The 22,121-nt window shown below is 43.2% G+C and overlaps 1 protein-coding gene across 2 annotated transcripts; it reads left to right on the top strand.

The window, feature by feature from the left end:
* Nucleotides 1-1,467: 1,467 nt before the first annotated feature.
* LOC135554999 (estradiol 17-beta-dehydrogenase 1-like) lies at nucleotides 1,468-21,214 on the top strand. 2 transcript variants are annotated; one of them, XM_064987373.1, is made up of 7 exons: nucleotides 1,468-1,527; nucleotides 19,167-19,358; nucleotides 19,733-19,894; nucleotides 20,076-20,255; nucleotides 20,402-20,495; nucleotides 20,599-20,782; nucleotides 20,967-21,214. In XM_064987373.1, exons 2-7 carry the CDS (start codon nucleotides 19,262-19,264, stop codon nucleotides 21,132-21,134), a joined length of 885 nt encoding a protein of 294 aa, XP_064843445.1. In that variant the 5' UTR covers nucleotides 1,468-1,527; nucleotides 19,167-19,261; the 3' UTR covers nucleotides 21,135-21,214. The 2 variants fall into 2 exon arrangements, with proteins under 2 accessions (XP_064843445.1, XP_064843444.1); XM_064987372.1 differs by lacking the exon at nucleotides 1,468-1,527 and having other exon boundaries at nucleotides 19,010-19,358.
* Nucleotides 21,215-22,121: the final 907 nt, after the last annotated feature.

The raw sequence follows: 22,121 nt of genomic DNA, 5'->3' as shown, positions 1-22,121 counted from the left end.
TGTTCCCTCAGCACTATGTTCCCTGGGCCCTGTGTTCCCTCAGCACTATGTTCCCTGGGCCCTGTGTTCCCTCAGCACTATGTTCCCTGGGCTCTGTGTTCCCTCAGCACTATGTTCCCTGGGCTCTGTGTTCCCTCAGCACTATGTTCCCTGGGCCCTGTGTTCCCTCAGCACTATGTTCCCTGGGCCCTGTGTTCCCTCAGCACTATGTTCCCTGGGCCCTGTGTTCCCTCAGCACTATGTTCCCTGGGCTCTGTGTTCCCTCAGCACTATGTTCCCTGGGCTCTGTGTTCCCTCAGCACCATGTTCCCTGGGCACTGTGTTCCCTCAGCCCTATGTTCCCTTACACAGTAGTGTAAAGTACTTATAATAAGTAAAAATAATTTTAAGAACTACTTAAGCAGTTTTTTGGGGGTATCTGTACTTTACTTTTCTATTTATATTTTTGACAACTTTTACTTTTAATCTAATTCACCCACTTATCAAGAGAACATCCCTGGTAATCCCTACTGCCTCTGATCTGGCAGACTCACTAAACACAAATTGGTTGTTTGTAAATTATATCTGAGTGTTGAACTGTGCCCTGGGCTTTCCGTAAATCTTTTTAAAAACAAGAAAATCGTGTCGTCTGGTTTGCTTAATATAAGGAATTTTAAATGATTTATACTTTTACTTTTGATACTTAAGTACATTTGAAACCAAATAATTTTAGACTTTTACTCAAGTGATATTTTACTAGGTGACTTTTACTTTTACTTGAGTCATTTTCTTTTTAATGTACCTTTACTTTTACTCAAGTATGAAAATTGGATACCTTTTCCACCACTGCCCTTACGTAATGTGTTCATATGTGTGTTATTGTAGTTAGGTTGCTCAGGTAACAATATACTTACAGTGTGGCTGGCAGCCAATCAGTGCAAATCTTCCCTTCAATAACAAGCTCTGGGTGGAGCACCCTCTCTAGAAAAATACCTGAAATGCCAGTTTTGGCAATGTCAGAGTCTAGACCATCAGGTCAGAGATGGTCATAATGTTAAATGTTGGAAATGTGCTGGCCTGGGCCATAAAGCAAAACACTGTACTGAAGAAGACATGTGCAGCCTGTGTGGAGGTGAAGGTCACACCAACTTCCAATGTCCAGTGGCCTGGACATTGGTAAGAACAGTTGCAGCCTCTAATCCCAGGCCTGACAAGGAGGGAGAGAGAGAGAAAGTGAACCCCCGGCATCTGAACAAGCACCCCAGACTGTCAGCAAGACTACCGCTCACGCTTTGGCAGTGTGTGCAACCACAGCTGCTGGTCCAAGAGCTGTGACAGAGCCCAGAAGAGAGCCAAGACAGCAGAAGAAGAAAGACATGGAACCAGTAAAGTCCCTATCCCTGTCCCTCTTCCCATCCTCTTTCCCTCCACCCCTACCTCCCAATGATGGCCCAACCACCAGCACTCACATCATCACGGAAGGTCTGAAAGACAGGGGGTTTCTTTGGGAGAGGAGGGAAGAGAGAAGAAGAAAAGGAGGAAAAACAAGTAAGGTAAGCTAACTTATTTACTGCAAACTACGGACAATGAGCCTATTCAAAGACGAGATATTTAAGATATCATTTAAATATCTCTATATATAGGCCTATCTATTATTTTGTGGTTTATCTTGATACTGGCACTTGATTAAAAAAAATTACAAATATTCTGGACTTCATCATTTTCCACAGGTCAGTTTTCGTTAGTATTTTCAGTTGACATACTGTATATTCTGTGTTTCAAATTTCAATTAATTTATCATATCTTTGTTATCCAACCATTTCACATGAAGTTTTCTAAATCTTTTTGGGCATTTTTAAAATCATAGTAATTACTGAATAACAAAAAGGATAACAAATGTATAGTCTGGTTTAATCACCTCTCTTTGATCCCAAACAACCAGCGAAATATAACCAACCTCCTAAAAAACATATACAGGGCATGCGAAAGTATTCAGACCCCTTGAATTTTTCCACATTTTGTTACAGCCTTATTCTAAAATTGATTAAATTGTTTTTTCCCCCCATAATGCAAAAACAGTTTTTTAAATATCACATTTACATAAGTATTCAGACCCTTTATTCAGTACTTCGTTGAAGCGCCTTTGGCAGCAATTACAGCCTCAAGTCCTCTTGGGTATGATGCTACACACCTGTATTTTTGGAGTTTCTCCCATTCTTCTCTTCAGATCCTCAGAGTAACGGCTGAACAAGGACACGGATAATGTACATCTAGCTGGTTTTCTATGCATCGGCAGGACAGAATGGCCCACTAATATGGTCCACTAATGTTAAGGAAGTCTCAAGTTTCTGCTCACCTGAGTTAGAATACCTCATGATAAGCTGTAGACCATACTATTTAGAGAGAGATAGTTTTCATCTGTATATTTCGTAGCTGTCTATTTACCACCTCAAACCGATGCTGGCACTAAGACCGCACTCAACGAGCTGCATAGGGCCATAAGCAAACAAGAAAATGTCCATCCAGAGGCTGCGCTCCTAGTGGCCAGTGATTTTAATGCAGGAAAACTCAAATGTGTTTAATCTCATTTGTACCAGTATGTAACCTGTGCAACTAGAGGGGAAAAACTCTCGATCATCTTTCCTCCACACACAGAGACGCATACAAAGCATACAAATCTGACCATAACGCTATCCTCCTGATTCCTGTTTACAAGCAAAAATGTTAACAGGAAGTACCAGTAACATGCTCAATAATAAGTGCATTGACGACAATGTCCCCACATTTACCATGCGGACATATCCCAACCAGAAGCCATGGATTACAGGCAACGTCCACATTGAGTTAAAGGATAAAGCTGCCGCTTTCAAGGAAAAGGACACTAAGCAGGATGTTTATAAGAAGCCCTGCTATGCCCTCTGATGAACCACCAAACAGGCAAAGTGTCAATACAAGACTAAGTATAAATCCTACTACACCGGCTTTGATGCTCGTGGCAGAGCTTGCAAACTATCACAGATTATAAAGGGAAACGCGGCCGAGATCTGCCCAGTGACGCAAGCCTACCAGATGAGCTAAATGCCTTCTATCCTCGCTTTGAGTTAAGCGAGCATAGAAGAGCACCAGCTGTTCCGGACGACTGTACAATCCTGCTCTCTGTAGCTGATGTGGGTAAGACCTTTAAACAGATTAACATTCACAATGCCGCAGGGCCAGACAGATTGTGCCCAAGAACGCCAAGGTAACCCGTTTAAATGACTACCTCCCTGTAGCAATCACATCTGTAGCCATGAAATGCTTTGAAAGGCTGGTCATGACTCACATCAACACCATCATCCCAGAAACACTGGACCCACTCTAATTCGCATACCGCCACAACAGATCCACAGATGACGCAATCTCTAATGCACTCTACACTGCCCTTTCCCACCTGGACAAAAGGAACACCTACGTGAGAATGCTATTCATTGACTAGAGCTCAACATCCAATACCGTAGTGCCTTCCGAGCTCATCACTAAGATGAGGATCCTGTGACTGAACACCTTCTTCTGCAACTGGATCTTGGACTTCCTGACGGAGTGCCTCCAGGTGGTGAGAGTAGGCAACAACACATCCGCCACACTGACCTTCAACATGGGGGCCCCTCAGGGGTGCGTGCTCAGTTCCCTCCTGTCCTCCCTGTTCACCTACGACTGTACGGCCGATGACAATGAGACGGCCTATAAGGAGGAGGTCAGAGACCTGGCAGCGAGGTGCCAGGACAACAACCTCTCCCTCAACGTGTGCAAGATAAAGGCACTTATCGTGGACTACAGAAAACGGAAGACCGAACATGCCCCCATTCACATCAACGGGGTATCATGGTCCGAACACACCAACACAGTCATGAAGAGGGCACGACAACACCTCTTCCCCCTCGGGAGCATGAAAAGATTTGGCACGGGCCTTCAGATACTCAACAAGTTATACAGCTACACCATTGAGAGAATCTTGACTGGCTGCATCACCTGGTACGGCAACTGCTCAGCATCCGGCCACCAGGCTCTACAGAGAGTAGTGTGTACAGCCCAGTACATCACTGGGGCCGAACTGCCTGCAATCCAGGACCTCTATACCAGGCGATTTCAGAGGAAAGACCAAATAATTGACAAAGACTCCAGCCACCCATGTCATAGACTGTTCTTTCTGACATCAAAGGGCTCCTGAACAGCTTCTACCCCCAAGCCATAAGACTGCCGAACAGCTTATCAAACGGACTATTTACATTGACCCACTTTACTATTCATTCTTTATTGTAATTTTTTGCACTGACTCTCATGCACTGGCTATATGCACACTTACTTGACTCTACCCACACACTCACACAAACTACACTGACACTCCAACACACACACACACACACACACACACACACACACACACACACACACACACACACACACACACACACACACACACACACACACACACACACACACACACACCAAAACACAAAATAATATATTTTCAGTTTAGTTGTTTTAACTACCAGTTAATCCAATCGCAAGCAATGCAAGATACAGTATGTTTCAAATTGCCCTTGGAAGTACTGCTGCTCAAAGTAACATGCTACAGTACTGTAAATTACAGTAGATTACACCATTTTCACATTAGGCTATACACTTACATTACCCAGAAAAATTTACAAAAAATCTATAGTTTACATAATATCTATCCAATGTGTAATCAAAAGGGTGATCAATGAAGACATCCTCAACAATCATTCATGCCCGATTTAAAAAAAATATAATTGCAACATAGGTGTACTGTCTGTTCTGTAATAAAATCTAAGAAATGTAATAAAACAAATGAAATGATTGAAAATAAAACAACGTTTAGCACAAATTCATTCCACACAATGACATAGATGACCCTTTCACCTTTCCAGGCCTGCTCAATTTAATTGAGAAAAAACAATTAGGTTTGCAGCGTTGTCGGATCCAACGTCCTACCAGACCATTTTCAGAGACAGCTGCATACATGTAGATGTTTCCCCCACGTTGTCCAGGTACTTTGTCCAGGCCTGTTAGCCGATGAGGTTCCGCCCACGGCACGGAGTTTTGGCCAGGTTGAAGCCCACTTCATCAACAAATAGTGTATATACTTGTGGTGGTTCACAGGAGCATCAAGCAACATCACCCATGACAAATATATTTGTATTAGTTATTTTACAGTATAGTTCTAATAGGATGTAGTGAAGTAGCATGTGCATCAATAGCAACAGTAATACAGTATATACTGCTGTACCTAAACACTCGGCCCGCAGTTGTTTCACCCGGTCGTTGTTTCTCTCAAAAGGCACCAGGTAAATGTGTTTCATAGATACCTGGTTCCTCATCAAAAGGCGGACGACTGTTAGTAGGCTGAAGGATGCTACATTGACAAAGGTGTCATCGTTCTACTCAATGTCCTGCTTTATTTCATACAGCCGTATGTCATTCCTGGCCCTCACCATTTCCACCACTGTCCACTCCTTCTGGTTGGTCACCACACGGCCACCACCATGGGGTCTTCTGTCAATTCTGAGAGTAGGACAGAGTATACTGTCAACAGATCATGCTGTAAGAATACTGTAACATGTTTGACATTACAATATGTCATTTACTGTAAATGTAATGGTCAAGAATAGTGCATATCCTGAAGAGCTAACCGGTTAAGTGGCTAAATGTTCTCATGATCGAATTGACTGTTGATTTTCTTCAGATTGGGGTAAACTACTCTGTCAGCCTCTGTCATGGTAAGGCCTCTGTTAACCCATTAAGCGCAGTTGGATTAAGTTATGGTCATATGTAATTAAATGAGAAGAGAATCAGGCTATATGAAAGGTATTTCTAGATGAAACACTGATTAGGTTTGGTGAAAAAGTAACTTGTGTGATTTTGTGTGTTGTACTTTGTCAATTGAAAATAGTACCAAAGAGATACTGTATTTAGGTGTACTTTGTAACTTGGGAACAGGCTCATAATTAAGCGTCTCACTGTAAAGTCTACACCTGTCGTGTTCTGCGCATGTGACCAATCAGATTTGAATAGATTTTGAAATGTGTAATAAAGATAACATATATGTTTATCAAAAATAAAAAAGAAGCAACAAAACAAGAGATGATGCAAAAAAAAAAATCTCTGTAACTCACAAAAGACAAAAGTAACAGAGAGATATGGTTTTAGAAGCTGATCTTGTTTTAAAAAAAACAACGGTGGGCAAACCTGACAAATTGTAGTGTTGTAGTATTGTGCAGAGCCAAAGCCTAATCACAAGCATATCTCATTGTAGAATGATGTGGTGTTTGTTTTCTGCTCTGTGTCCTGTGTTAGAGTGGCTGAGGAAGTGGGTCTTAGCAACCAGCACACAAAGTGTTGCAACTCACCGAGAGAGAACACAGGAAAGAGCCTCAGACAAGAGAAGGCAGAGACATGTTTTGCCAAAACGTGCAAAAGTAAAGTGTTTGTGTGTGTGCGTGTCAGGGCCCATGTTACCTTTACCTCTACAGGCACTCTGTTGTCCTTCAGACAGTCGCAACCACCTCCACAACCCACTTCATCATGCCAACACACTGAGTCAGCTGAAAACAGAGAGGGACGGAGGGTGGTGAGAGAGCACACCACTGCCCTCTCGGGTCCACACAGCTCATCAGCTTTTTCTATAGATGAGAGAGCACAGACAAGCATGCCAGGCAGCAGGCAGCTATACTGAAACAATGAGGGGGCGGATCGAGAGATGGAGTGTGTCAGAGTGAGAGATGGAGAGATCGATAGTGAGTGTGTGGGAGCGAGAGAGGGAACGGAGGAAGGATCAAATACATTTCCAGAAGGACATATACAGTACTATAGGAAGAGAAAGATGAAAATAAAGAGAGAGAACAAAAATAGAGACAGGAGGAGGCTGTAGCAGGTTGAGAAAGCACTGGTTGAGGGAGTATATAGTGTGTGAACCTACCTGAGCGCTGTGCATTGGGGTGGAAATGTGTCTGGTTAAACTGCAGGGAACAATTAGGTGCATATCTGTATGGTTGACTCACCTGCTGTGCCTGCGTTCCCCCTGTCACTATAGCTTCCCTCATCACAGGTGAGCAGGCAGAGCTCTCCCTAGCAGTCTCACCCAGCAGCACCTGGGGCTGGGTACACTGTGCCAGAGAGGAGAAGATAAAGCGCTCTGGCATTTAGTTTACTGGCACACTATTTGGGATACTATTTGTGATACTGTACATCAAATGTTCCAATTACCGTCTGAGTATGGAGCCAGGGTCCTCTTATTGCTTGTTTTCACGGCTTGTTTTCACGTTTGACGTACATGTCTCATGCACTCAAACAACAATGGTTTGAATTATGTCATACTTGTAAACTTATGTTAAAAGTATGGGGTTTACCTGATCTGACCTGTGATTTAATGATGTGATGAATCTATGCAGAAAGTAAAATGGCTTGTCGTTCCCATGTACAACATCCAGCATGACAGATCTCACTGTAATGGCTGAACAGGAAAGATACGTATTAGCCCTGTTCATTCTGACATATATTTTTTATGCCTGTCAATCTGACAGACTCATTCATCAGAAAAGCCACCATGATGCTTCAGCTGCATAGCCAGGTCACGTATCCCCACTGACCCAGACCATGACTTAGTCAACAGCCAAGACCTCAGGGATGAAAACAGACTTGCCCTGGGCCTAGAGCAAACTCAAGAGCTGCCGGACTAAAAGAGAAGCCGGGAACAGGATGTCCCCAACATAACTGGAAATAAAGAATGGCCGGCCGTCTATTCAAGTAGATGGGGGAAATTTCCCACGACACAATCCCCAGCATTTCCTGGAATGCTGGGACTCGAAACAGAAACTAGTGGAATGCTGGGACTCGAAACAGAAACTGGACTAGTGGAATGCTGGGACTCGAAACAGAAACTGGACTAGTGGAAAGCCAAACTACCGGTTGCTGTTAAAAGTGACGCACTGAGACTCTGGTCCCGTAAAGGACACTTCCATACCCACCATTGCCCAATACATCACTCTGCAGACCTGCACCAAGGCTCCCTGGGAAAAGACACATTCATAATATATGACCCTCTGCTCCATGGCCGTGACAGGATCTGAGTGACCTTTAACTTTATCCTGTGGCATATGATTGGCCTGTGGCTTCCCTGGAGACTATTGCCGGAGCCATTGAATGTCGAATATGTTTTTCCTGGAAATACAGTTGCAATGAGCTGTACAATTTATAATTTATTTGTCCAGTTCTCAGATTAATGATATTAGCGGTGCCATGGCACGGCTTCCAATACCAATAAGATTATCAATGTTCGGAAAACGTATTTCATTACGATATATTTATTATCATGCATTATCACTTCAGTATGACATGCTCCCTCAACCATTTTTATTGTTTTGTCAAGTGAGTAATTTAGAAAACATGTGAACTTAACTAATTCCATTTCATCTAATGTGAAAAGTGCACAGTATAAAAGTGCTGATTGTGCTTCGAAGTGAGTCTGTTAGCTCAGAGCGATCCATTCTTTCCACACTTCCTCTTGTGTTTGGGCCTTGATGACTTTACCAGAGAGGAGTGAAAGCTGCTCCCTCTGTGCCAGCTTGTGAAAAATGTGCTGTGCATTTCTCAGGCTCTTTCTTCTCTCTCTGCCTCTGTAAACCTGCCATCTACTCCATGGTAGCAAGAATGGAACTATTCCTACTCTTCACATTTCCCATCTTTTTGTGGTTTAGAAGCATTAAGCAGACATATAAAGTTATAGCTCCTTGGTTTTTATCATTTTGGATGAAATTCTCTCAAAGGGGGGATTTCTATAAATCTCCCACCACTGTCCCTGCAGACCTGATGAGTTTCACAGAATGGAGAAATACCTTTCATCTTTATCGTATATCCCACCAAAATTTACAATATGTGACCGACCGCCTCTATTCAGGCTTATGTAGCAAAATTTGAAATTGTGTTTTTTACATTGGATATAGGTAGAGACTCAGTGCTAGAAAATTGTGTATCATACACGGCAGTTGAGAAACAGTGGGAAAGTAATTCTGCTTTGAAAGTTAAACTTGCAACCCCACTTTTGAGAAAATGGCCCTTGTATGTTTTGGTACGCCTTCTGGAGAACTCTTCTTTATCTACACCCATTCAGCATTGTTCACACCCTCTTAAGACTTAGCCCCATACATATCTTTAAGGATTCACATGTGAGGATTCACAAGTGCATGGTAGCGTGACGTCGACCGCCGAACGCCGCCTGAATAACGAGTGGGACCGACTTTGGCGGAAGTCATGACAATACCCCCCCCCCCTTGATGTGCGGTTCCAGAAGCACGCCAACACCGACCTCAGGGATGACCCGGAGGACGAAGTGCAGGGCGATCCGGACGTCCTCCACCGGCACCCAGCATTTCTCCTCCGGACCGTACCCTTCCCACACCACAAGGTAGTGAAGGCTCCTCCGAGCAGGAGGAAACATAAACCCAAACGTCCTTGGCCAAGGTTGGCCACCAGTACTTCCCACTAAGGCAACGCACCGTCCGCCCGATGTCAGGATGACCAGAGGAGGGTGACGTATTGGCCCAATAGATTAAACAGTCGCGGACAGCAGACGGAACGTACAGGTGCTCAGCTGGACACTGGGGGGAGTGGGCTCTGTGCGTAACGCCCGCTCAATGTCCGCGTCCACCAGGCAAGAGGCAGGAAATATGGGAGTGTGATCCATGGACCGCTCCTCTGTGTCATACATCTGGGATAGTGCGTCTGTAGGAGAGGGTGTAAACAAAATTGGTAAAGAACATAGCCCACCTTGCCCGGCGAGGGTTCACTCTCCTTGCCGCCCAGATGTACTCCAGATTGAGGTGGTCAGTCCAGATGAGAAAAGGGTGTTCAGCCCCTTCAAGCCAATGTCTCTCAATGACTTGACAACAGCCAACAGTTCCCAGTCCCCCACATCATAGTTTCGCTCTGCCGGGCTGAGCTTCTTTGAAAAGAAGGCACAGGGGCAAAGCTTTAGTGGCGTGCCCGAGCACTGAGAGAGCATGGCTCCTATCCCAGCCTCGGACGTGTCCACCTCAACTACGAACGCCAAAGAGGGATCTGGATAAGCCAGCACGGGAGTCGAGGTAAACGGAACCTTCAGGTGACCAAAAGCCCTGTACACCTCAGCTGACCACTGCAGCCGCTCCGCTCCTCCCTTCAGCAGCGAGGTAATGGGAGCTGCTACCTGACCAAAACCCCGGTTAAACCTCCGGTAGTAGTTGGCAAACCCCAGAAACCGCTGCACTTCCTTTACCATGGTGGGAGTCGGCCAATTACGCATGGCTGAAATGCGGTCACTCTCCATCTCCACCCCTGACGTGGAAATGCGGTACCCTAGGAAGGAGACGGACTGTTGGAAGAACAGACATTTCTCAGCCTTGACGTACAGTTCATGCTCCAACAGTCGACCAAGCACTCTGCGCACCAGGGACACATGCTCGGTGCGTGTAACGGACTATATCAGAATGTCATCAATATACACCGCTACATCCTGCCCGTGCAGGACCCGGAAAATCGCCTCAACAAAGGCCCGGAAAAGTGAAGGAGCATTCATCAACCCGTCCAGCATGACGAGGTACTCATAGTGCACTGACGTGGTACTAAATGCCGTCTTCCACCTGTCCCCCTCCCAGATACGCACCAGGTTGTAAGCGCTCCTGAGATCCAACTTGTTGGGAAAGTGATCTCAAGGTAAGAGTTTCACAGTACTGTTTTTCACCTGTATCCTATGCGGGTGGCGAATACAGTTTCAAACTTGAAACTTCCACCCAAAAGCTTTCAAGTCCAAATCCCCAAAGCATATATGCTATATATATATTATATTATATTATATACTTTACATCAAGTGTCCCCGAGCACTGCTTTTCTTTTTACGTTGTTGTCGAATAATCAGATCATTTTTTACTTGAATCTGGGCAACTTTTAGCGAAGTGCAGAACTGTAATCATGCCATTAAATCTGTGTACAATCTCTACCATGCCCACAGACCTGCTGGCATCGCAGGAAATTCAGGTCACTAGCAACCAACAGTGCTGAGTTCAAGTTCCAAGAAATGTATAGTCTCAAGTAACCAGCATTCAGCAGCACACTATCCTTTTACAGCAATAATACCTTCATTCAGCTGTACAAATGCTGCAACTTGTTGTTTACCTTACTTTCACTGCAACCAGTAGCCTGTAGTGTACCGTTCAATTACAGGAACTTTTTAACAGTGTAGTATTTAATGAAATAAAAGGAAAACATGGTAGAGAATGAAAGGACAGGATGAGTCTTCACAACCATCACAACAGTAAAGAACCTTTTTTATGTGTGTATGCTGGTCCAGCATGGTCAGATAACTTTATTTACGATACGAGAGACAAAAGGTAACCTGCATGCTGTCCTCTGTCTGTCAGTTTCAGTAAACATCACGGGAGGATAACGTCTCAACTGGATGAGACAAATCCGAGGTCATTTTCTTATTACAAAAATGAAAAAAAGGTTAGCAGAAAATTCCACTTTTGATATTTGTTTCATACTGTGCCTATTACCTTGTCATAATCAGAGGGAAAGCAAGGTCATATTTTTACAAATGTTTTAGAGATCGAATGACTAGCCTAGCAGTTAGAATGTTCGGCCAGTACCCGAATGTTCGCTGGTTTGAATACTCAATGCGACAAGGTGAAAAATCTGTCGATGTACCCTTGAGTGAGGCATTTAACCCTAATTTGCTCCAGAGGTGGTGGACTACTATGGCTGACCCTGTAAAACAACACATTTCACTGCACGTTGCAATAAAACATATTTTTCATTTATTTTTTACTATTACACAGTTAGCTTCTGTTCAGTACCAAAAGAATTCAACACTTTCTTGATTGTTGTTGTTCTTAAACTCATGGTCAGTGGTGCCACCAGCATCTTCATTGTTTAGGAAAGAGATTTAGTTGTGGATATAATCATCCTATCAGGCGATCACACTGGAATCAAGCAGAGGCATTATCTCAAAGTGAAACCCTAACTAAACAAGCCCCTATCTCCTTCCTCTAACACCGCCCAGGTGACACAAAGCCACCTGCACGGCCACTATCAGCCAATCACGGGCAAGATAAACAGCCACAATGTCACCCTCGTCTGAGCTGAGAAATGAGGAACATGTTGTTGATGACAGGAGAGCAGATTTTGGTTTTACGCATGTAAGCAAGAGGTTTGGGCTATTGGTAAAGTTAGCAGGGAAGACTGTATGTTATAAGAGTGTTATAAAAGTCGTATTGATAGGGCTGGCAGGTAGCCTAGTGGTTAAAGCGTTGGACTTGTAACCGAAAGGTTGCAAGATCAAATCCCAGAGCTGACAAGAGAAACATCTGTCATTCTGCCCCTGAACAGCACTGTTGCTAGGCCGTAATTGAAAATAAGAATTTGTTCTTAACTGAATTGCCTAGTTGAAATAAAGGTAAATAACAGTGCAGCATACTGTGAAGGTATATGGACCTTAAAGATAGAAAGGATTAGGATAAGAGATGATGCAATGAGAATTGATATAGCATGATGACTTCCTCACTGTTTGTTCAGTCTCACCTTCAGAAACCTCTCACTGTGAGAGTGCAAATGAGAATCAGACTCTCACTACTATCTATAAAGGTTTGGTAACGTGACATTTCAGTTCAACCTCAGTCACCACAACACATCTGCAGTTGTTTCACTTCTGCTCATCTTTCTCACATGGGACATCCTATTGAGCGTGTGCTGCTGTCTTTTAAATGTAGACTTTTCACTTTAGTCTACATATTCAATGCTTTCAGCTTAGTTTGATTAGCCAAACTCTATGTGGCTTAGCCCATCTCTATACTGCTCATAGACCAATGACAGTGACTCTTTCCTCAGTGTGCCAGACAGACATTTATTGTTCACCTCCAAATTCACTCACATTTCTACTGAGAGAAACACCCATACACAGAGCCTAACACATGGGGAAACCATTCTGTCTCTAAGCAGCCCAAAGGGCCTCCTGAAGGAGGTGTGCATTTTGTGTTGTGTCTGGTTTTGGTGGTGGGCCAAGGAAGGGGAATTTTCCAGGCCTACAAATATGCATACCCTCCTGAACCCTCTGTGGGCAGGGGGAGAGGACACGTACAGAAGCACCGGGCTGTAGCATCATCTGATTCTGACTATATGGAAAACAAATCCTTACAAATGACACAGTGCAATCTAATCTACAATCAGTCATCCACAAACATGGATCATATTCATAAAAAAATGTCATTCTTGAAAATGGGTCAACCAGGTAGGTCTATCCAGTGAAAGCAAATAAATACTGTATTAGAAATTGAGGCTTTATCACCACCTAGTGAGTATGTATGAAGTCTATGGTAGGACACACAGACATAATACACACAGAGACAGACAATACTGAACTTAGGGCAAACCTAGTCTCGGCTCCCAGGCTTCTCTCATGAAGGTGAAGAGAAAGCCTGTGACAGTGTCAGTAATTGGGACACAAACACCACTATGCAATCACTCCATGGGAGGTCTTTCTAAACACACACTACACACTACACACTATGCATGACCTGATGCATCTATAAGGCCTACAAACCTTAGGACTCACTCTACACCACAAAGCATGCACAGAACTGCACAGCAGCCTAATAATAGACTCTCTGTATCACTGGGGCCCTCTTGTTACTGGCAGACAAACAGGGATGGGCAAAAATGACAAAATACCATAAAGTTCAACGTACCAAAATAACTACAAATAAACTATTTTGAAATGTATTTAAAATGCACGTATTTTGTATTTTAAAATACAGCAATAGATTTGCAAGTAGCCGGCCCGAACAGTAACACCATTCTCAGTAACGGTTCTGTCACGCCCTGACCTTAGATAGCCTTTTTATGTCTCTATTTGGTTTGGTCAGGGTGTGATTTGGGGTGGGCATTCTATGTTTAGTTTTCTATGATTTTGCGTTTCTATGTTTGGGCCGGGTATGGTTCTCAATCAGGGACAGCTGTCTGTCGTTGTCTCTGATTGGGAACCATGCTTAGGTAACCCTTTTCCCTTCCTTTTGTTGTGGGTAGTTAACTTTGTTTGAAGCATCATAACCCTGTGAGCTTCACGGTCGGTTTTTATTGTTTTTGTTGGTGACATGCTTAATAAAAAGGAAAATGTATGCTCACAACGCTGCACCTTGGTCCTCTTCATTCGACAGTCGTGACAGGTTCCTTGCTATGACAGTAATATGTGTTGTTTATCTACCTTAGGTGAATGCATTGACTATAGGTCACTCTGGACCACTGGGTATTATTATTGGCCTTGTTTCAGGGTCATGTCTAAATGGGATACAGTTTAACATAATTCTCCTAACCTGCTGTGTAAATTCTCCTAAATCTGTTACGAAACGTCAATTTTGATAAACTGTATCCCTTCTAGACAAGACCTTGTTTCAGAGCAGAGCTCATTAGAATAATACTCAGCATGCTTTGCAATTGTCCATTTTTGCATACACATTTATATTTATTTAATTTGCCAGACGCTGTTATCATCAAACCATAGTGTTATCAAATTTCTGATACCAATTCAGGGTGAAAGGGGGCCACAAAATGGTGAACCACTATAGAAAAATGGTATAGAAAGTATTTGGTGTTATGAAAATAGAAATTACAGCTCTCAAATATCTTGTTACAAAATACATTGGAGTGTAGTTCAGCCCAGTGTAATACAAATGACAACATTCTCAGAAGTAATTGAAATACATATTTCAAATATATGCAGCAGAAATACTGCCCATCTCTGGAGACAAGGCCTGTACTGTACACTTTTCTGACAGGTGGAGATTAATGCACTTGGCATGCAGATCCAATCACCAAATATCTGGGCTAAAATGAATGCGTTTTAATCCACGGTCACTTGGGGCTTTAGGGAGCGCTGCTGAGTGATAGAGTGGTTGAGCGCGGGCTTGTGAGCGCCCTTTAATTTGCTATGGCGGTGGGGGGAAGAGATCTATATCGGAGGAAATCAAGGGCTGTCTGGACAGACGCCTTCTTGGCAGATGAACAAACCCCATTTCTCTTTTACCCAGAGGAGTTGACTGGAGACGGCCATTGGGGATGAGGTCACCGTCACCACCATGCGAATATTTGCGTGATGGATTGAGCCCCTGGTTTATTTGCATTGAATAATAATAGTGCACTTATGTTAAATTATTACTCGGCCAGGCGCCACTGATCTGAATACCATATTTAATACTGACCTATATCACTTTTTCCCATGCGCTTCTGACTCCAAATGGAAATGTAGGACAAACTCAAATGTCAGGTGACCTGACACAGGCACATAGTAAATTAAAATAATAGGCCTACGATTATTGTGAATACTCAAAATGATTGAACAACTGCCTTAAAAAACAACTTCTCACATAGAAAACAGCCTATATGTGGCATTGATATGAGTCAGAAACATGTATTCTACTGTCAAAATTGACTACAATGTGTAAATAGGATCATAAATCAGTGTAGGATTATTTTATGAGAAATATTATTTTCTAAGCTACTGTTGCTAGTTCTAAAATATGGTGAATCAGTTGTTTGGAATAGGAATGATAGATTTTCTGTCCCCTACCTACCCTCTACTTTGTTATATTCTGATTGGTCAGATGTTTGTTACTTGTAAAAGAGTACAGGACATAGCACAGCTCAGGCTGTAAGCAAGGTACCAGGGTTCTGGTTCTAGAAGCACAGTTTCGACTGCTCCTACAGTGTTTTTTTCGGTATTGCAGTTTAACTGACACCCGGTCCAGAAAGAGAATTTCCATAGACGACACATAGAGAAGTTCCTAATAAGACACTTTAGTCATCACATTTGTGCACTAAACATCCACGGAATTATTTAAATTGTGACTGAAACAGTTTTTTTTCTTCATTACTTCCAGCCAAAGATGTTAACATTTTATATTCATCCAATGTCTACAATGTTTTTGGATGATGTGAAGACATTGTCACTGCTAGTGCTGTTCCCTGTGCTCACTAAGTGCTAGTGCACATGGGATGTTGGACCATGTAAACCGGATGCAACCTGTATATAGACAGTCCATGAATCAGAGTATGCGCATGTGCGTAAATTATATTGAAAAAAACAGTCGGACATCTTGGGATGTAGTCTCCAGTTCTTTATACCTCAGTGGGTGTAACAATGGTCAGTTGATGATTAAATATACAAAAGAGTAATCAGTCTCCATCCTATTTCTATCCACATAGAGAGTCATCCATCCACCATTGAAAGAACCCTCAAACTATATCATTCTTATCCAAAACTGAGTTTTGTGAGACTTGTGTTCCTGACTGCACACAATGTACATGAAGGTTGGTTTTTTTCAAACCTACCCACATGCCACAGCTGGCAGCACACAAGTAATCATCAATTCAGAGTGCAACTGCATGCGACCCAATCGTCATGCCTGTGGTAAATTTGAGTTACCTTTGGATATCCCAATGGGGCTAGTTAGTCACCATCTGTAAATTACACAATGTACATGAGACAATATGTTAAAAATGTCCAATAGCTCCAAATTTTAATGACTTAAAAACCTCAAACCAACTTGTAGAAATTCATATACAAATATTGAAAGCATTTAATGAAAAGACAAAAAGGTGTGCAACATGAAAACATTGTCTCATTTACATTGTGTCAATTATTGACGTCCCGAACTAGCCCCAGAGATAGGCAATCCAAAGGGAAAACAATTTTGCCACAGGTCGCACACCAGCCGGGTGAAGCTAAATGGTGAAATAATTTGTCTAAATAATTCCCACCTGCGAACACACACAAGCGATACCCACATCAAACCACACCCCAAAACCAACTCAGGTTTGAATTCATTCATGGCCGCTAATAAGGCAAGTCAGTTAAGAACACATTCTTATTTTATAATGACGGCCTACCCCGGCTAAACCCTCCCCTAACCCAGACAACACTGGGCCAATTGTGCGCCGCCCTATGAGTCTCCCGATATGGCCAGTTGTGATACAGCCCGGGATCAAACCAAGGTCTGTAGTGACGCCTCTAGCACTGAGCTGCAGTGCGCCACTCCGGAGCCATGCAGAAATTCTCCAATAAAAACAAATGTTCTACCACACAATGTTATCATTTGAAAGCCTATATGATTCGGAGTTCGGACATATAATGTTTGTATGTGAAAACTATTTCTAAGATGCATACTTTCAATCTAACTCTAACCCTTTTCCTAAACCTAACCTAATTCTCCTAACCTGTGGCACAAGTTCTCAGAAGTCAAATGTCAAGGTTTCAGCACTGGCCCCTGCTATCTATTCCAGTAAGAGAATGCATAGGCCTATATATTAACATTTGTGCGATAACTTAGTTCCTATGGCTAGAGGTCTGAACTTAAATGGCACAGTTCTTAGGATGGACTTGAAACAATGTTTCAGCCTACCCTACCATAGCACTAGACTTCAGCTTTCCAAAACAGAGAGCATCTACATGACACTCACTACGAACCTTATAACTATCCTACCAGGGGTTTACAGGCTTTAAATGACTGGCTGTGTAGTCATTTCAGCCAATGCATTTCTGGTAATTGTGGGTGTCAGTTGGCCAGTATAGCCAACGAGAGACGAATTATACTCTAAATGTCTCTATTCTTCCTTTTAACTAAGATCCTCTTGTGTTCTTCACTGGCTGTTCTCAACATTATTGCTTAGAGTGTTAGAGGTCTACTGTGTATTCTAGGAGAATGTGTGGTCAGCGTGGGTTTGAGTGTGACCCGATACTGACCAGAGGGCCCACTGGCTAGGGCTCCTGTGCTGCACACATTGATAATGACAGTGCTTCCATCTCCTGGGTAAAGTAACTAACTGCTGTAGGGATCTTTATTGTTCCAGATCATTTTCCTCAGGTTTGGGAGTTTTTTTTTCAAATGATGCGATAGTTTGGCTGACAATGAGGGAAAAAAAATCAAAGCTCCAGTTTCTATCGGTGTGTCATATTTATTTTATTTGTTTGTTTGCTATCCCCATTAGCTTTTGCAGAAGCAGAGGCTACTCTTCCTAGGGGCCACAGAAAAAACACAAAACATGACATGTAACGAAACACTGATAGACTGATAGACAAGGACAGTCACACACATTTGAAATACAACTAAATACACACCATACAACAACAAAAATAATACAAACAATACAACTAGAAAATAATGTGTGTGTGTTAGAGTGTGTCTGTGTCTGCGCGTGTCCGCCCCTCACAGTCCCTGCCGTTCCATGAGATGTTGTTTAATCCGTTTTTTAAAGGTCATTTTGTTTTTTGCTTGATTAATTGGAGATCGAAGGGAGTTCCATGCGATCATGGTGCTGTATAATACTGTGCGTTGCTGTGAATTTATTTTGGACTTGGGGACTGTGAAGAGACCCCTGGTGTTATGTCTTGTGGGCGACATATGGGTGCCTGAGCTGAATGTTATTTGATTATGCAGAGAATCAGGAATTTTCATCACAATAATATTTCTCATAAAAACTAGAAGAGAAGCAGTGAATCTCTCGTAAACCCTCAACCAGGAAAGACTGGAAAGACATGTTATTGATGTTAGTTCTGTATGTGCAGTTAAGGATAAGGCCTGCTGTTCTGTTGGGAGCCAGCTGCAGCTTTACGAGCTCTTCCTTTGCTGCACTTGACCATATTACCGGACAGTAAACAAGATAAGACAAGACCAGAGCTTGAACAACTAGTACAGTTGATTTTTATGTCAAAAACGCGGAACATCTGTTAAGAACAGACATACCCCTCCCCATCTTCACAACAACTTTGTCAATATAATTTGATCAAGTGAAAATCCAAAGTTATAACTAGATGTTTAGCTTCCTCAACTTGCACAATGCTCCACAACTCCAGTTGAGGTTTAGGTCTTAGAGAATGTTTTGAACCAAATAGGGAGTGAAAGGGCTCGGGTGATGGGTTGATGGCCACAGACAGACCTCGTGGGAACACCTGGCCTAGCAAAACTTCATCCTGGGCTGGGAAATGAGAGCATGTTTACATTCTAGGGACCTTGTGATAGGGATGACAGTGAAAACATGACTTTGAGCATCAACAAACAAGACTAACTGTATCTCTTCCCATACCATCTCATCTCACACCCCTCATCAAGCCCCACAGAGCTGCTCCGTGTATCTCCTCGTCTCCTTCCCTCAGACCTCATCTCTCTGTTAGCTACCTGACCCAGAGGACGTGTAGACCAGCCCAATGGAGCAGACAGTGGTGCTGATCACAGGATGCTCCTCGGGGATAGGCCTCAGTCTGGCCGTCCGGCTGGCCTCGGATCCAGCGAAAATATATAAAGGTAAGCAGTGACTGACTTGCAAGGGCATCACTGTACAGAAAGTGTTTATTTTATTCAGTGCCGTAAGATCATGCAACAAACAGTGTGGGTACAATACATGATATGTTTGTTGCATAAGGGCTTTGAAGCAGTTAGCTGTCTCTGAGTTTTATGCCTGTTTACTACATGGCATCCACATATTAGAAACAGGTTTTGGTTGGTTTACCTGCATCACAATTTAATTACAGAAAATTCTAGTTTTGGAAACTATGGTGAGAATATAATGTCAATGTCAAGCCCTGTATTTCATCTGTTTTCTTTCGTACATGTTTAATGGTAAATCTTTGGTGACGAAATCTCTGATATCCTTGACCACTGATATCAACTCTGTTTAGTCTATGCCACCATGAGGAATCTTGCCAAGAAGGAGCGTCTGCTGGACTGTGTGAAGGACCTGCACAAGGACACCCTGGACATCCTCCAGATGGACATCACTGACCAGCGGTCCATTCTGGATGCCAGGGACAGGGTCAGGGAGAAGAGGGTGAACATTCTGGGTATGACCAGAGTCATGACTTACAGGAATAGTGTTATATCGTGTGTGTGGTTGTGTGCGCGAAACAGAAGAACAGATGTCCTTCATATTTTTACATCAACGACAATTTCTTTACATGTGTACAGCATACAGGATGTCATGTGCTCTGGATTTCTGTTTGTCTGTGGTACTCATGTTGGCAGTGTGCAATGCTGGTGTGGGGTTGATGGGGCCGCTGGAGGCCCAGTCTCTGGCCACCATGAGGCAGATCCTGGAGGTCAACCTCCTGGGCACCATCAGCACCATCCAGGCCTTCCTACCAGGGATGAAGGCCCAGGGCCATGGACGCATCCTGGTCACTGGCAGCATTGGTGGGCTACAGGGTGAGAGAGAGAGAGCAGGGCTGGGGTGACAGGAGGGGGAGTGGGATGAAATTGCATTTAGACACTGCTCTGAGGTCAGATTTGGGGGTTTGTTTAGTATTTATTGCCATGATAATCACATATCTCTGTGTGTTATTGTATTGTAGGACTCCCCTTTAATGAGGTGTACTGTGCCAGTAAGTTTGCAGTAGAGGGCGCCTGTGAGAGTCTGGCCATTCTCCTGCAGCACTTCAACATCCAGTGAGTCCAGACAGAGGTCCTCAGCTCATGTATCCCTTTGTCAGTGTTTCATTTTGGATGTGCACTGTGTTGGTACTGATTGACTCCATCCACCATCACGCAGTGTGAGTCTTATTGAGTGCGGCCCTGTCAACACGGATTTCCTGGACAACCTGCAGAGGGCAGAGCCAGGGGACTCTTCGCTGCAGCAGGTCGACGCCCACACACGCAGCCTCTATGACACGTACCTGCAACACTGTGGGATGGTGTTCCAGAACGCAGCTCAGGACACAGAGGATATTGTGAAGGTACAGGTACTGCTTACTTGACATCTATTAGTTATTTAGCTGATCTTCTATGGTGCTCCTCCCTGTCTCCAGAGCATACTGCATGTACATACGTATGTATATGATACTAGATGTTTATAGATTTTCTATGGAAGTGTAAGTAGTACTGTTGAGTAGATTTAATAGCTGGACCCTCTCAATACAGGTATTTCTGGATGCCATCCAGTCATCGAACCCTGCATTCAGATACTACACCAACAATGCCCTCATTCCGCTCAGCAGCCCTAAGATCTCAGCACTGGACGGGTCCCAGTACATCAGAAATATGAGCAAGATCATCTTCTCAACTAATGGGAAAGGGGAACAAAAATAGCCATCAAACTATGGAATGTAATATAATCCTTTACTTTATACATACAGTACCAGTCAACATTTTTAGAACACCTACTCATTCCAGGGTTTTTCTTTATTTTTACTATTTTCTATATTGTATAACTATAGTGAAGACATCAAAACTATGAAATAACACATATGGAATCATGTAGTAACCAAAAAGGTGTTAATCAAATCCAAATATATTTTATATTGGAGATTTTTCAAAGTAGCCACCCTTTGCCTTGATGACAGCTTTGCACACTCTTGGCATTCTCTCAACCAGCTTCATGAGGAATGCTTTTCCAACAGTCTTGAAGAGTTTACACATATGCTGAGCACTTGTTGGCTGCTTTTCCTTCACTCTATTGTCCAACTCATCCCAAACCATCTCAATTGGGTTGAGGTCGGGTGATTGTGGAGGCCAGGTCATTTGATGCAGCACTCCATCACTCAACTTGGTCAAATAGCCCTTACACAGCCTGGAGGTGTGTTTTGGGTCATAGTTCTGTTGAAAAACAAATGATAGTCCTACTAAGCGCAAACCAGATGGGATGGTGTATCGTTGCAGAATGCTGTTGTAGCCATGCTGGTTAAGTGTGCCTTGAATTCAAAATAAATCACTGACAGTGTCACCAGCAAAGCACCCCCACACCATCACACCTCCTCCTCCATGCTTCACGGTGGGAACCACACATGCGGAGATCATCCGTTCACCTACTCTGCGTCTATCAAAGACACAGAGGTTGGAACCAAATTTGGACTCATCAGACCAAAAGACATATTTCCACCAGTCTAATGTCCATTGCTTGTGTTTCTTGGCCTAAGCAAGTCTCTTCTTCTGATTGATGTCCTTTAGCAGTGGTTTCTTCATAGCAATTTGACCATGAAGGCCTGATTCACCTCTGAACACTTGATGTTGAGATGTGTCTGTTACTTGAACTCTGTGAAGCATTTATTTGGGCTGCAATCTGAGGTGCACTTAACT

The sequence above is a fragment of the Oncorhynchus masou genome, chromosome 15 (assembly GCF_036934945.1).
Source record: "Oncorhynchus masou masou isolate Uvic2021 chromosome 15, UVic_Omas_1.1, whole genome shotgun sequence".
NCBI classification, from domain to species: Eukaryota; Metazoa; Chordata; class Actinopteri; order Salmoniformes; family Salmonidae; genus Oncorhynchus; species Oncorhynchus masou.
Note: the sequence above shows the minus strand (reverse complement) of the source record. Positions and strands in the feature narration are given on the sequence as shown.

Bases quoted from the DNA above. Each gene is read 5' to 3' on its own strand.
- LOC135554999 (XM_064987373.1), top strand. From the start codon at position 19,262: ATGGAGCAGACAGTGGTGCTGATCACAGGATGCTCCTCGGGGATAGGC. The intron at 19,359-19,732 runs GTAAGCAGTGAC...AACTCTGTTTAG, and splicing joins TCCAGCGAAAATATATAAAG to TCTATGCCACCATGAGGAAT. The intron at 20,783-20,966 runs GTACAGGTACTG...CTCTCAATACAG, and splicing joins ACACAGAGGATATTGTGAAG to GTATTTCTGGATGCCATCCA.